The sequence below is a fragment of the Abramis brama genome (genome assembly GCF_963993115.1).
Source record: "Abramis brama genome assembly, chromosome: 20".
Lineage (NCBI taxonomy): Eukaryota > Metazoa > Chordata > Actinopteri > Cypriniformes > Leuciscidae > Abramis > Abramis brama.
The window spans coordinates 11408196-11423875 of record NC_139982.1 but is presented as its reverse complement, the minus strand read 5'-3'; the positions used below and the strand labels follow the sequence as shown (position 1 = coordinate 11423875).

Genomic DNA, 15680 nt, shown 5'->3' with positions numbered 1-15680 from the left:
CACCATCATCACTGCCATCAACATCATAACTATCATCACATTATTATCATGACTATCATTATTCATCACTCCCACAACTACATCATCACCAACATATTTACTATTACAGTTCATTATTTTCACCATGACATCATCACCTCTATCATAGTCCCCACCATCATCACCATTACATTACTATTGTTAAATCACATTACCCATTACCATTACTGTAGTGTTTAAAATGGCCCAAACACTGTTACCCTCAAGTCCCTCTCTTACCTTTGCGAGAGCAGGGCACAGTGACCTTGATGAAGCTAGCAGAGTTCTCTTCTAGAGACAAGGCCTCCACTAGACAGTAAGCTTCAGTAGACCAGCTCAGATAGATGCCCTTCCTCCAGTAGATCCGGTTTGGTCTTAATGCTTTCTCTGCAGAATACACACAGTTTACCACCTCACATTCTGTTCATTTTGGCAGACTTTTGAATCCCAATCACCTTACAATGCATTCATTTTATTATACTTTATATTAGTATGTGTGTACCTTGGGTCAAACCTATGACCTTGCCATGGCTAGCACAATGTTTGATTGTGAATCCTTTATACTGACTTCTAAAGTTTGTGTTGCTTTACCTCTGCCGTAGAGCAGGAAAGCAGACACTTCCAAAAGACGGCTGATCTGTCTGGACCAGTATCCCATGGGGAAGTACGGCATCTCATAGAGCCGAATAATCACCTCTGAATTCTCACAGTGAGGGAGCTCAATCACCGGCCTGTGATCTGACAGTCTAGGCATATACCAATCACAAAAAATGACCACTATACAACACTTTTTATAAATGTAATTAAAAAAAGTCCTATCGCTACCTGCTAGGTATAAGTAACTGGTCATCTCCAAAGGGCAAGGCTATTTGAAACTTCTCCAAAAGTTTGAAGTACTGTGTCAGATGATTCTTGGGGAAACAGCGACTTTTGTCCAGAAACTTCTCTACAGTGGAGCGCTGCACCACTCCTCTAGTGCTGTCCCACTGATCAGTGCTCTTCAGTGTCAGCGTCTGTTCATCAACACAACAGATGAGACGTTACTGCTGTGAAAGTGTGAGTTTGTCAAAAAGAGGAGTAAGATATGAGTGTATAACCTGTGAGATGACGTCACAAAGCCATTGTGGGTCAATGAAGTATAAATCTTTTAGCTGAAGCGCTGGATCATCAAAGTGCAGCAGGACACCTGGAGACAAATACAGACAAGAGGGCCTATTTACTCCTGCAAGTGATCACAATTTAATACAGGTGTAAAACAATTTGAACAATTACTCAAGCTACATTTGGAAGTTGAAAAATCAAATTTGTAGTGTAAACACTACTGTCTTGATGCTTCTAGTGACCAGTGACCGAAAAAGTGTAACTAGTTAACTTCCTGCTTTAAAAAATAAATAAAAATCATATAATTCATTTTCAAATGATGTAAAAATACATATTATACATAATATAATATATACATAATATACACAAATATTATGTAAAATACATATAAATTCAATTTCAGCAATTGTAGTAAAAACACAGCTGTACGTGAAGTGGCCCATTCACATATTTTTCAGCCATAAACAAACCTGTCATTTCTACAACTATAAAACTAAAAGCTACCGATCAACTCACAGATGGCAGAGCACTGAATAATATTATTACATAAAAAAAAAAGGTAGACCAAATAATTTGACTCGCTATCCACGATATAAGCACGTTTTAGACCACCTGATATAAATACATCTAAGATACACAATTTCCATGAATACAGACAAGTTACCATGATATCACCATAAAATATAATTAATTGTGTCTGCTTTACTATAAAACACACGTTCCTTGCAACCGCTTCACTAACGCAACACACTCATTTAGACCCATTTACAATAACAGTATACAGTGAACTAATCTAATTAAACTAACTATGATCAAATATATATATATATTTAATCATATGCAGAAAGTTCAACGCCAAATGTGCCAATCAAACTCTGACTTTGTGAAACAGAATGTCCTGAACTAAAATGTTGAACATTCATCTTGACTCAGGGGGAAGGATAGTCATCGCCCCCTCATGCCACCCCCAACCTCTTGTGGTGTCTGCCCTGGAAACACCCAAAAATTGGACATAGACAGCAGCAGGAAGATATCAGAAAGAGATTCAGGAGTGAAGCAACTCTCACCGGCCTCGCTGAGGAAGTGGATAGCGTGGGGTAACTCTCCCTCCTCTAGCTGCAGCTGTGTTTCCTGTATGATCTCCAGTAATCTGCTGTGCCTGAGCACCGGGAAATCAGCAGGCACATGTGACCTCTCCTGCATAACTCTCCTCTCCAGCTCCACATAACAGTCTGGAATCAGCTGCCCCATTACCGGCTGACCTTGGATCTGCCAATAGCACAGACATGATTCATTAAATAAATACAATGCGGTTCCGGTGACGTCACGTGATGGCAGCTTGAAAGATCGGTTCTACAACAAAGTGATATAAATAAGCTTCAAAACACGAGAAACAACAACTACTATCAGATGCTATTACTATATCCTATTGTCGTAGAAATGGAAGATGGGGCTCAAGTACATAATAGGCGAAAACAAAAGAAGCAATTACAATTGAAAAATAAGAGAAAAAAAAAAACGCAGGGTCAAAACACAAAGTCGCCATTAAATGTCTGCCCGGAAGATACCATGCTGGACCGGGGAGGTGTCGGCGAATCTGAGGAGACTTTTAGCTTGGCTATGATCATCCACAAATTGCATGACTTTAGGAGAGACAATTAAGACCAGCTGAAATAAATTATGGAGGATATCCAAAACACCAATGGCCGACTGGAAGAAGCTAAACGAATCGTGGGTTGGAGAAATCGCATAGACTTAAAGCAAATTTCTTTAACTTCAGACACCGTTAAAAGCCAGGATAGCCATTCGACCAAGAAGGCCATTCGTGATAGAACAATATCAGGATCTAGTGGGTCGTATAAGGGACCAAGAGCAATTTGCCATCTGTGATCACTTTTGTTGAAGATATGCTGATGGGTGAACTTGAATTTGAAACATATGCTTCCCTTCATATTGAGAGAGCACACTGCTCTCCGGCTACCAGAAAAAGCTCAGTCGAGATCAATCGTGGTGAACTCAGTTATAGAATGATGGAGGAACTTTGTGGAGGAAGAAGGGATTTTTATGTTCCTAACATTAAATACTGTACAAAAGGCAAATAATCAACTGAGGGATCATCAAATTCCAAACCCAAAGATTTTGCTTTTTCAGATGAGATCCAGTTAAACAACACAGTGGAAGAAGCAACGAAACATTTAGCTGAGAGGGAATTTCTGCACCCTGAACACTGATTCTACTGACCTAAAGAAAATGTAGGTTTTGTATATTTTTGCTTTGATTAGAGATGGAACTGACAATCAGATGTATAATTTACATTATGTATAATTTACATTATGTATAATGTACATTATTCAGTTCGGGACTTCTGCTTAAAAATTATGCTAGTTTTGTTCACCTTGTATGAGGCATTTAATAACAAATGTCAGAATTTAGCTATCGTACTTACACATGAGCGCAAGATAATGGGGGCCATTCCCTTTGGGGAGGTCGAATTGTGTGTTCATAGGAAAAGATGTTATATCATTTTAAGGTGATAACTTTTAACTTGAATGAAGTGCTCAATCTAGTTAAAAGAAGTTTTTCAATCCATTTTTTTTCATCTTCCTCTAAATATGACCATAAGAGGCTCAACTTTGAACATATATCAACCAACACAAACAAAGTGTCACAGATCAGCCTAGTCACCATCCTCTGCACTACATTTCCCATCATTCTCCTTGGTTCCCACCTGCAAGTCATTTCCCAATCACTCACACCTGTACCTCATCACTGCTTATACATATACACACACTTCAACCCAGCTCACGGTCCTGTCTCATTGATGCCAAGTGGACTATTCTCCCCGTCTCCAGCGTCTTCCATTTCTCTGTGTCTCCCTCTGCTCACCTCATCTCTGCCCCTTTATTGTTCAATAAACTCACTGTTCACCTGCCATCTTTCTCTCAGTGTCTGCTTACCGTAACACAAAGATGGTTGATATATTATGATGGCTCCCTAGTAAATTTTCTCAATGTAATTCAGAATCATACTGGCTCTTTTATGTACACATTTTTTATTCAATGGCTATTAATCCGCAGGGTATTACCATTTCTGGAGGAGACTTTAATGTTTGGTTGAATCCAAGATTGGATTCTTCTTGGAGTGGTTTACTTCAGTCTAAGTAAATTAATGCTATTAATGCAGTCATGAAAGAGTTGGGGATCATGGATGTGTGGAGAGATCTTAATCCTATTATTTGTATTTATACTAATTTTTCTTCTCCTCGTTCAGTTTATTCAATAATCAACTATTTCTTCATTTTTTGTAAAGAAAGAAACCATAGATCAATAGGAACAATAGATCTTTGATCATATAGGTCTGCACTTTGGAGATTGAACTCTAGTATTTTAAATAGCCTTAATAACAGATAAAGACTCTGGAAATAATGATAATGGGGAGGTCTCATCACCCATGTTCTAGGATCCGTGTAAAGTGGTGATGAGGGGGTGGATTACTGACACCACTTCATTACTTAAAAATATTAGGCAGGAGAGACTTCATAAATACAGCAAAACATTTATGCCGCATTTACACTGCAGGTCTTGATGCCCAATTCTGATTTGCTGAACATATATGATTTTTTAATTTATTTTTACAACAAGCTTACAATCTTCTTTTAAAAGTGACCCATATCCGATATCTGCATCTACACTTTACACTTGGCGAAACAACCCAAGGTAGACGTACTGACGTACGGCTCGCATTGAGAAGGGAATATCCGAACTGTCTGTTTACATGGCAGATGAAAATGCACGCATCCAATTCATATCAGATTTATTTCCACTTATGAATGAGGCCTAAAACCGATCTGAGAATATCGGGTCTAGACTTTTACGTCAATAATACACCCGCAACAATAGGTAGCGCAAAATGCGTGTAAAACCAATGTGCCCCCCATGGACTGAAGCGACACAGCCCTGTAAACTACCGGTAGCTTACAGTGCCAAATGATGGCGAATGACTGTCCAGAATAGAGCGATTAAAAAGTCAGGCAAGTAAACCAGCAACTGAGGAGAGGTTATGATGCAAACTTTAAGCTCATGGTGATAAACGCAGCTGAGTCATCAAACCACTCTCATTAAGCAGCCAAAAAATATGGTGTGTCAGAGTGTAATGTTAGAAAATGGCGAGTCCAAAAAATACAGTCTTAAAAATGTGAACAGTCAAAGAAAAGCTTACAGCGGTCCTAAAAGTGGGTGATTCGAAGAAATTAACATGCAAGTGTGTCAGTACGTAGCCGACAAAAGGCATGAGGGGCTGCTCATAACCAGAGCAGTCATCCAGCAGAAGGCACCGGATATCGTGCGAACATCCCCACCAGCGAAGCCCCTCATTTCTTATTTTGGCCACGTACTGACACACTTGCCTGTCAATATCTTCGAAGCGGTCACTTTGATGCGGCGTAATGGATTAGCATTACACCGCAGAACAAGTCTTGCCCGGCGCTTGCCCTCCGACTTCAGGGAGAAACTGCTTTTCAGCGCTATGTGATCAGCCTGACGATAAAACATTCATATCCCTTGGATCATATAGGTAATGCGGATCAAACACAGGCGTTTTTTTACATGCCAGCATCTGTCACTGTACATAAAAAAGGTTCTTCTTTTTTTCTAGACTATAAATCAAATCTTGTAAAAATTATCAAGTAACAGCCACATACTGTAGATCGAGTTGCTGGTAAAGGTATGGGGTTCACAAGTTTCCATATTGTACTTATTACTATAGTATACTTTATAAGAATGTATAATAAACTTTTTTACATAAAAGTGCACAAAAAAAACTTGTATGGCTTCAGAAAAATGTATATATAGCAGACTATTTATATTGACTACTTTAATGATAACTTTATGGTGTTTTATTGGTTAATATCATTGATAATATTTGCTTATAAGTCCCATGAAAAAACTGAATTTGTAAATCACCTTAAACTCAATGAGCTCTCTGTAGATGGCTTTGCGTAACTTGTTGATGGACTCGGACTCCTCACAGGCACATAGTATGTGGTTCTCTTTGATCACTGGAAACCCGGGTTGAGACAGCAGCTCCTCTCGCAGCTTCAGAACACACTCCTGTAGGTGGCGCTCTTCACACACATCTGCATGAGTTCCAACCACAATCACAGGAGACTGTCCAGCTACAGCCTGAGAGAAACAGGTTTTTTTTAATTAATATGCAAATCATGTCATTTTAAAACCTAAACCAGATGTTCCACAAAAAACGTTCGGTCTGGCTTTATATTCATAGTACAAAAGTTATTTAACTAGTTAAAATTTAACTAGACTATTGCCCATCTCTTTATATAAAGTTATCATTATCTGTATAAATACAGTATACACACATTGAGCACCATAAACTAGGGGTATAACAGTACACAAAAATGACAGTTCGGTACATACCCCAGTTTTGAAATCACGGTTCAGTACGTTTTGTATTAAAAATTACAATTAACAATAGAGCCCAATGTATTACATTCAATTGCTATTAATTTTTAGATCAACAAAATTGTATGCAAACGTGTAAAATGCAAAAACAAAAGCTAATATAATTGAAATATTGTTGAAATATAATCATATACACAGTGGTTGTCATAAATTGTTTTCATGACATTTCATGACATATGGACCAATTCTACAATTTTCTATATGCCATAATCATTTATTAACAAACAAGTATTCAATGAGCTTATTGTTTCTGCCTTAAATTATTACATTGTTTAAATTAATACATTTTTAGCTAACTGTGATTTGTACAATTTTGAAATACATAACTAAGACAATTACCTCTGATAACAGATCACTCTAAATTGTAATGTGTGCATTTGTCTGGTGAGACTTCACTTCGCACGCCGCAGTTGAGCTGAGTTGGTCTTCTTTAAGAGTCATTTTTGTGTGCAACTAACACTAAAATGTATCCCTTTACAGACCTCATTCACTGTATAGAGTTATGGGGTCATGTCAATGTCATTAGGTAAGGTAAAATTTTCTGGTATTTGGGCCCTGAAGTTCCCCTGTTAGGTGGCTAGAACGATAGAGAGAAGCACCAGTGGTATGGGCTTCTTTTGTGAGTATGTGATGGCTTCCCTTATTGTCATATGTAAGATAAAGGGAGGTGTGCCACTGCTCATTCTAGTTTTCTATTCTATGTTTATAGCTTAGGCTTCCTCTCATGTGAGAGCATTTAAGGCCGCCACTCATTCATATGAAATATGTTATCAGCAGAGAATTAAGTGGCAGAACATCATTCTAGAAAGAAGAATGGGAATGTTTATGCTACTGCTTTTTTTTTCTACACACACCAGTGTTAGCCCTCGGGCTATTAGCCACCTCTAGGTAGAGTAGTTGGTCTCTCTCTCAAAAAAAAAACTTTTTTTGTTTTAGAGTATAGACAAAGAGTATAGAAGTACCAAGAGGCGAAACTCAATAGAACGTTCCATTGCAACAAACGCACCCATGCGCAGAGCTGCAGCTCCGCCATCTTGGACTGAACGCAACACAGCTGTCATAGAATTGAACGATAACCGGTTCAAATTCAAAAGCGGTTAAATGAACTAAATAGTAGTTTCTAGTTTTTAATATCTCTATAGCAGACATCCCATATGTCTCCCGGAAGTTCCGGGAGTCTCCCGCATATTGATAGCGGCTCCCTGATGCCCGCAAATTAGGCTAAAATCTCCCGGAATCTAGAGCGAGCGAGTGAGCAAGAGCGCGCAGCTCCAAACCGTGTAACGTTAGAGCACACGGCAGGAGCGAGATATCAACATATCAACCTATGTGGAACACAACTTCTTCAGATTTTTTGCTTTCATTTTCTTGCAGTTCTAGAGTAAAATATTTTGTAATATATATATATATTTTATATAAAATATAAATAATTATATTTTTAAATTTGTACATTTTAATAAACTCAAACTTATATAACTTTTTTCTGTTTCACTTTCATAATTTATTTCACTTCAACAATAATCTGACAAATGTCTTCTTTAAAACAAGACCAACCATAGGTCTATATTCCAAAGCATTCTTGAATTACAACCATTTAAGTTTGGATAGTGATTTTCATGTTTATGCGGAAAAAAGGTGACAGTTAAAGGGTTAATTTAGTGATAACAATGAATTAATAAAGCGGTCATTTGCCAGGTTAGGTGTTCATATATCTCTGAAAGTATGCGATTTAAAAAGCCCACTTCGAGTCTTGACAATTTCGACCAAATACATACAAAACGTTAGCAAACTGTTACTGCGGTTATGGGATAGCTTACATTAACGTTACAGCACCTGTTATCGTTGACGTTAGCTCACTTTAAAGTTAATAAAAACCTTTTCTACTTTACCTTTCTGGATCTTTGGGGAATCTATGAAATGCTAGTTGATTGGTTGTAGACTGGTAGTTGTTGCAGTTGATGGCAGAACACTGTTTTCTTTGTCTCCAATTATTTCCAGACATAATATTAATGCTGTATACGGTAGTTGTGCTAACGGTAAAGCCGTTGGTTCAGTCCAAAATGGCGGCCGCGCTACCGAAGCGCCACCTAGTGGCTGTTGTCAAAACTGCAACGGAGTTTCGCCTCTTGGTACTTCTATACTCTTTGGTATAGACTGACGCTGGAGCTTCAGATATATCTTATGTCCGGCCCACAGGACCGTCTGAGATCTTTTGGTCCTGAGTATATCACCCCCTTGACCTTTGTTTTGGGTTTTCAGTAGGCTGAGCAATTCTGCAGCCCCTCGTATGAAAAAATAATAATAATAATTTTCTCGTAAGGCTGTGGCTCCTCCGAGCTATGGTCCTATGCTTACAGGCTGGCCCTCACCAGGGCAGCCTCTGTAGCTGGCCTAAGCTATGCTAGGGATAGTGGAGGCGTTCTGCTAAAGCATTTCGCCACCATTCACTTTGTGAATGTAGGTTTTCTGGGGCGAGAAGAGTGATGCAGCTTGGTGCAGAGGCATGATTTATAAAGACCCTGGGTTAGGCCTCAGTAAGGCCTCCCCGGTTCAATGGGTCTTTCTTGACCAGGGTTAGGTCGTCTTTTGCCTCACAAAGAGACTGGGTTTTGTCTGCCCGACCCTGCCGTGCAGAACTAGCATATGGATTTGGGCAGCCAGAATAGGCTCCACTCACCTCGCTGAGCTACTGCTCGATCATCGGGTTGTAGGTGGTTGGCTTACAAGCAAGCCCCACTCCCCTAGGCTGGGCGCAGATAAAAGTTCTGTCACCTCTAGAGCCACTGGCGGGCCCGCACCCTGTTAAATCTCAGGGTGAGGTGGTAGTATTCCCCTGTGATACAGGGTAGGTCTGAGTACTTCACTTTCAGTTCTGTATTATCCTACCTTGCACCATTATGGCTCGGGTCGAGCTGAAAGTTCTAACCTTCATTTCTTTTTGGTTTACGAAGTACGCTCCCGTGAAGCCAGAGCATTGTCATGAGCTGACACCCATGCGTACAGATGGTAGGCCCCTGACTCTGAGGCCTCCGTTGAGGCAGAGTGGTGTATGTTGTACTCCCCTTGCTTAAGGGGTGCTGCATTTTTTGCTGAGTACACTGCCATGGGCAATGTGATTAGGTACCAGGATGCTGTAGGTGCTGTGTAAACAGCTTATCTGCCAACGAAGGCTGCGCCGGTAGGTAGTAGGCCTCAGCAGGCCTCCTTAACTGGGCAGGCGGATCAGCGCGGTAGGCCAGCTTACCTCAGGTGGTTGGCCTTAGTAGTTCGGGCAATAGACTTACTGAAGGCGAGTTTCCACATATGGTGGTTATCAGGTAGTAGGCCTCACCAGGCCTTCCTGAGGGCTAAGTCCCAAGGACAGGCAACTGGACAGCTAGCCTGACTAGCTATCAGGTAGTAGGCCTCACCAGGCCTCCCGGAAGACGAGTTTCCACATTTGGTGGTTACCAGGTAGAAGGCCTCACCAGGCCTCCCTGAAGACGAAATTCCCACATGTGGTGGTTGTCAGGTAGTAGGCCTCACCAGGCCTCCCTGTAAGTGGTCGCTTGCTATCAGTTCGGCTGGCCTTAGCAGGCAGCTTCTGAAGGCGAGCTTGTGCCCTGGCTCGACTAAAGTATTTATTCTCTGCTACTGGTTCCCTCCTGGAACCTCTTTTTATCCTGCCTACAGCCTGGTTTGCCTACCAGGCGGACCATGTGCTCCCCTCACTCAGAGTCACTATGAGTACGCAGACACCCGAGTCTGGTAAGACAGTCGTAGGCCTCCTAGTTAGATCAGCCCTTAGGCCTTCTCAGGCCTCCTCAGTGTTTTGAAACACAAATGCTGGGTAGATCCGTGAATCGAGCAGAGAAACTCCCCTCGCTGGCAAGGGTTGTAAGCGCTATGCTGAGTAATGCTCTCCGGGATACCCCATCTCTGAGATCTTGGCCGAGTGGTTAACTGTCAGCTTTGCAGTCCCTCGGGTTGGATGCCTTATCTAAAGGCAAGTGTCCAGAGGCTCTGTCTTCGGACAGACAGGAAGTTGGCCAGGCTGAAGTATCCAATGTAAGTGATGCCAGGTCAGGCCTTCCTGGTGGCAATTTGGGTGAGTATGTTCCCCTGAATAGTGATTGGCTGGGCTTCCTTTGTGTTTTTGAAGCTGTGGTCCTAGGCTCTTGAGCAGGCCCAGGTATGACCATAGGGAATGCTGTTACTGACAGCCCAGTGTGACCTGAGGGTGAGTGGTTCTGGCATTTCATTTGAATTTGCTGGTTCTGACAGTTGTCACTGCCAATGGGCATACACTCCCCTTAGCATGGCGGCGTGGGTATATTGTTCCCCAAAGCGTCAATCGACGCAGTGCGAGTTCCCTTTCGAAAGGGAATGTCTCAGGTTACGACTGTAACCTTTGTTCCCTGAGAACAGGGAAAGAGACACGGCGTCTTTCTGCCATGCCTTGGAGTCTGCCTGCCAAACAGTCTCTTCAGACGAAAGGTGATTGTCATGTTTGCAAGCCGCCCTTTTATACTTCCAGGTTGCACATTAATGAAGTCAGCGGCTGTTGCCGGTCAAAGTGATTGCCGTGATTTGATAGTGATTTCAGACACCTGTCACACCTGAGGCGTTCCCCAAAGCATCAATCGACGCAGTGTAGGAACAAAGGTTACAGTCATAACTTGAGGCGTTTTTTTTCTTTCTCGAATACATTTTAAATACAAAGTTATACACCATTTAATCATGATACGTGTCCAAAAACTATGGTATTACAAACAGTAATCGATAACAAAAAGCTTACAAAAGCAACAGTAAATACAACATCAACAAAGATGTAAGCTAGCTGGAAAGCAGAGGCTAACAGCTTTTTCCTTGGTTTACATCACAACAACAACATAAAACTTATAATTGGAACTGTTAATAAAAGTGCAACTACAAATAATAAGACATACTTGCAAGTTGTCCACAAACAACAGATTGTCCCGACAAAGTGGGAACTGCTCCATTTCAGGATAAGCTTTTGTGTGTAGCCTGCATTGTACTCTCTTAGGTTCTGGAAGCTCTTCTCCATAAAATGTGCAGCACACAGATAAGCGTTGGGGTTATAACGTTCAGGAATAGTGTTTAAAATAATTTTTAACCACTTTAAGTTCATCAGCCTTAGGAAGGTCAAACAAATGAGTTTTGGAAATGTTGTGGAAAAAACAGTGTCTCTTTGTCATAGCAACAACACAGTCTTCTCTAATGCAGCTCAACCAGGCCTCGTCTCCTGCATATTCCGTGGGCGGGGATTATTTAAATGAGTAACAATTTTACTTCATAAGATCAAGAAAAAAAATCTTTGTAGTCCAAACGAGTCGATCGTTGTAGTTCTTGGAAAGGGGATTCTGTTAAATAAAAGATCTCCCTTTGGAGTGGACTTTGAGCTTTGTAACCTTGCAGATCTTTTTTATGCTCAAACAGCAACATTACACATTAACTAAAGTTGAAAAAGTGAAAAAGCATAATAGGACCCCTTTAAAGTTCATTCCTCTAGTGAACTATCGAGCTGTGGACACTGAATGACTTGCCTGAAGTAAATGTAATGCTACATGACATATTGTTTACAAGCTGTTTGACGTCTTTCAGTAGGTGAAACACTGATTGAGCGATTACATGAGATGTTCAGTCATGTTTATTTAATTCTATAACTAGTAGTAAAGAGGAAGAGATGATCGCGTTCACTCGCGCTCTATGATGCCGGTTGAACTGCGACGCTTATATAGCGATCTTTCACGCCCCATCAAAGAGCATCAGAACGGCATTTATTGTTTGAATTTCCTGAAAATAAATGAACAGAACTTGAAAGATGAGACTTTGTTTCTTATCGAAAGTAACAAAACACAACGCTTACTGCAACTCTGTCTTGACAACTCTCGGGAGATTGGTATGGTAATAGAGATTGGCATGGTAATGGATATGGCAATGTTAAAGGGATACTTCAGGATTTAGCATTAAGCTTTGTATTAGTAGAAAACCTGTAGTATTTCCGAATTACCGTGCTTTCCACCCTCATATCCCCCTGAGATGAGAGATTTATGTATTTTTTGTCTGGAAAAAATCCTCCGATGACACAAAAATCGTCATTTTGCGTCATCGGAGGATTTTTTGGCCAGAGGCTAAAGACTACAGCCAGTACTAGGGGCTGTCCCGCATGTTTTCAACCCGCCCATAGAGGGTGGGATCTCATTCACTGAATGTACACAGTGTCAGCCGTCTTTCTTTGGAAGGTAAGCCAACAGGCTCTTGTTCTGTGGAGAAAGCTGAGTAGTAGGGGTTACCATACATCCTCTTTTTCCCGGACATGTCCGGCCGTCGAGATCATCCAAAATGTCAGGGATTCGGCTTTTGCTTTCTACAGTTGCCATTCATTGTTTACATGCACATCTTTTGTTTCAATCTAACTGAATTCATTCCGATTGGTGAATCTGAATGCAGTGTTTACATGAACGCTAAACAAGTGATTGGTTGATGTGCGTTTTAACATTGCTAAGAAAATTCCCGCTCCTCCGTGAGAGATAGCCCACGAGACCGGTGCGTCTCACAGGTGTCGCTCATCAGTAATCACGCCACTGGCCTCGCGCCGTTCTCCCGCGTCCCTCAGCCTCGTCCTGCTCACCACAGTAAACATAATGAATGGCGAGTGTAGAACGCAAAAGCCGAATCCCGGACATTTTGGGCGATCTCGAAATCCCGGGCAAACTCGTCACGGAGACTCACTAGTAGCCTAGTTTTGTTGTTTTAAACTGCACTCTCTTACCGGTAGGCGTGGATTGGGAGTGGCCTCCTAGGGCAGCGAAGCAAGTGCATTCTGGGAGTTGTTGTCTTTCATCCACATAAGCCAAAAATACATTTTCTGGCTTTTCTCAGTCTAGAAAGCTCCAAATTCAAAAATAATTTCACATTTCTTCTACATAAATGACCTATTTTAAATACACATTCATCTTTCCAGAGGTGAAGTATCCCTTTAATGTATTTGGTCTTGGTGGAATAGATCTGCTACAGAGACTTGCTACTGCCAATAAATTTACAGACGCTGCTGTGAGCATGTAAGATATGTTGCTGCTGCTGCACATGTAACATACATTATTTAACCCCCATAGCAGATCTATACAGGTGGAGCTGGGGAAAGTGGAGGGTTCCTGAAAGCGTGCTGCAGACTGTTACCCGCAACACTACCGGTATTTGTTTGAATCATTGGCCGCTGATGCAACAACAACCAATCAGCTGTGTTATGCAGATAATGACATGATCGCTACCAAATGAGTTAGAACTATCAGCCTGCGCCATCTAGAGTTTCATGCCAGAACTCGGTAATTATTGGATGGTAGGCATGCTATATAATGTCTTGTGAAGTTTTAAAGACGCATCAACTGAAACAGTTTAGACTAAAAGATCGATTTTGGAATTTAAGAATTGATATTGATTCGTTAAAATTAAGATATTTAAAATTAGGAGTTTCAAATTAATTTCTGCACGTGAAGTGGTTAAAACAACGCTGTATTTGTTCAGTACATGTGCGTACCTAACCGAAAGACTCATACCAAATACATGTACCATTACACCCCTACTTTATACTGTACAGCATTCCCCAACTGCTTAATTGCTTGTATCATCATAAAAATGTAAACTATATTAATCGCACAGCTCTAATCTGCTAAATGTAGTTAAATGTACCATGAGTCAATGAGTCATGACATAATGTACATATTAATGTACATATACATGATGTAAAAATGTTGTAAATGCATTCTGTGTTTGCAGGAAGGAGTAAAAGGTTAAACTTACTTTAATGTTAAAGAGCCAGGGTTTGATGGTGTCTATCTCACTGGGTCCTTTCTTCAGGTCATACAGCACTAGATAGAGAGCCCTGGAGCTCATAAAGTGAGGGTGAAACCCACTGCATTCTTCAGCACCTGCACAATAATAGAAAGATGAAAATCTGCAATTTCCTAATGATATTTTCCCACAATTGATTTGTTGCAAGCATTGTGTAGATGCTCACCAGATAACTCCCAAACATTCAGCTGCATGTTCCTCTTTTCTTTGTTCCTGACGGCCCAGTTTCGGACGCTGACGCCAATGGTGTGATGATCAGATCTCCACTGAGAGCGCTTGAGTCTCATCAGCTGCTGAATCAAAGAGCTCTTCCCGCTACAAGGGCTGCCCACCACAATGAGCTTCATGCGGTAATATGGGACAGCTTTCTTCAGACGCTGCTGCAAGAACCTGTAAGAACCACAGCGATCACAGTATTGCTATTTAGAGACAGATGGAATTTGTAATTAGAGGGAGGGACATAAATACTCTAGAGAACATTCTATTGGTCAAAAAAATTGAAGACGCCCCTTAGTGCAAGGTGAGTCCTCAAAATGTTTTGCCCTTTTTCCCGGAAGAGGAATACTAAAATATTTGAACTTTGTTTTAACCCACATGTTAGGAATAGACAAGGACTACAATTTCAATTTCATGTTGTCTTTAAACTTTAGATTATTAAAAAAAAAAGCAATATTTAAACTGATTTAATAGGTAATATTATAAAACTGCACTATAAAAAATAATTGAATACTAAACACACTATAATGCAAATGCAGGGGTTTACATGCAGAGGTTTAAGTAAATTCATAAGCAGAAGAATATACTGTTTGAAAAATAAGATCCTATATTATCATCTGCCAATACCGACAAAACAAACAAAAAAACTAACAAATAAAAAACAAAATAAAATGGCAATCATCAATTCTAAACAATACAGATATGGTCACTGATGTATTTAAAAGCTGAATTACAAACAACATAAAGTCTTTTACTTTAAAGGGACAATGTCTAAATGAGACATGCAGGTAGACTTAGACCTGATGATGTCTTTGGTTTTGCTCCCGATGTGTTTGAGGTCCAGCTGGAGCTGCAGACCATCTAGAGGTAGATCCCATAAATTAACCAGCTTTCCCATCTCATCAGGGAAAGAGCGCAAACCTTCATTCTGACTGACATCTAGAGACGTCAGGTCCTCCAGCATACCAATCTGAGGAGGGATCTAAAGAACAAAAGCACAAAACACCAACT

General features: G+C 40.6%; 1 protein-coding gene across 1 annotated transcript in view; it reads right to left on the bottom strand.

Moving 5' to 3' along the window:
• The window catches only part of lrrk2 (leucine-rich repeat kinase 2), a 58600-nt gene that overhangs the window by 16225 nt on the left and 26695 nt on the right, over positions 1 to 15680 (bottom strand). The window contains exons 28-36 of the mRNA XM_084094331.1: positions 15470 to 15651; positions 14620 to 14843; positions 14403 to 14530; positions 6081 to 6299; positions 2187 to 2388; positions 1116 to 1204; positions 844 to 1031; positions 610 to 764; positions 259 to 405 (exon numbers count right to left, since the gene is read on the bottom strand). Coding sequence (XP_083950457.1) covers positions 259 to 405; positions 610 to 764; positions 844 to 1031; positions 1116 to 1204; positions 2187 to 2388; positions 6081 to 6299; positions 14403 to 14530; positions 14620 to 14843; positions 15470 to 15651 — 1534 coding nt within the window. The remainder of the gene's footprint in view (positions 1 to 258; positions 406 to 609; positions 765 to 843; positions 1032 to 1115; positions 1205 to 2186; positions 2389 to 6080; positions 6300 to 14402; positions 14531 to 14619; positions 14844 to 15469; positions 15652 to 15680) is intronic.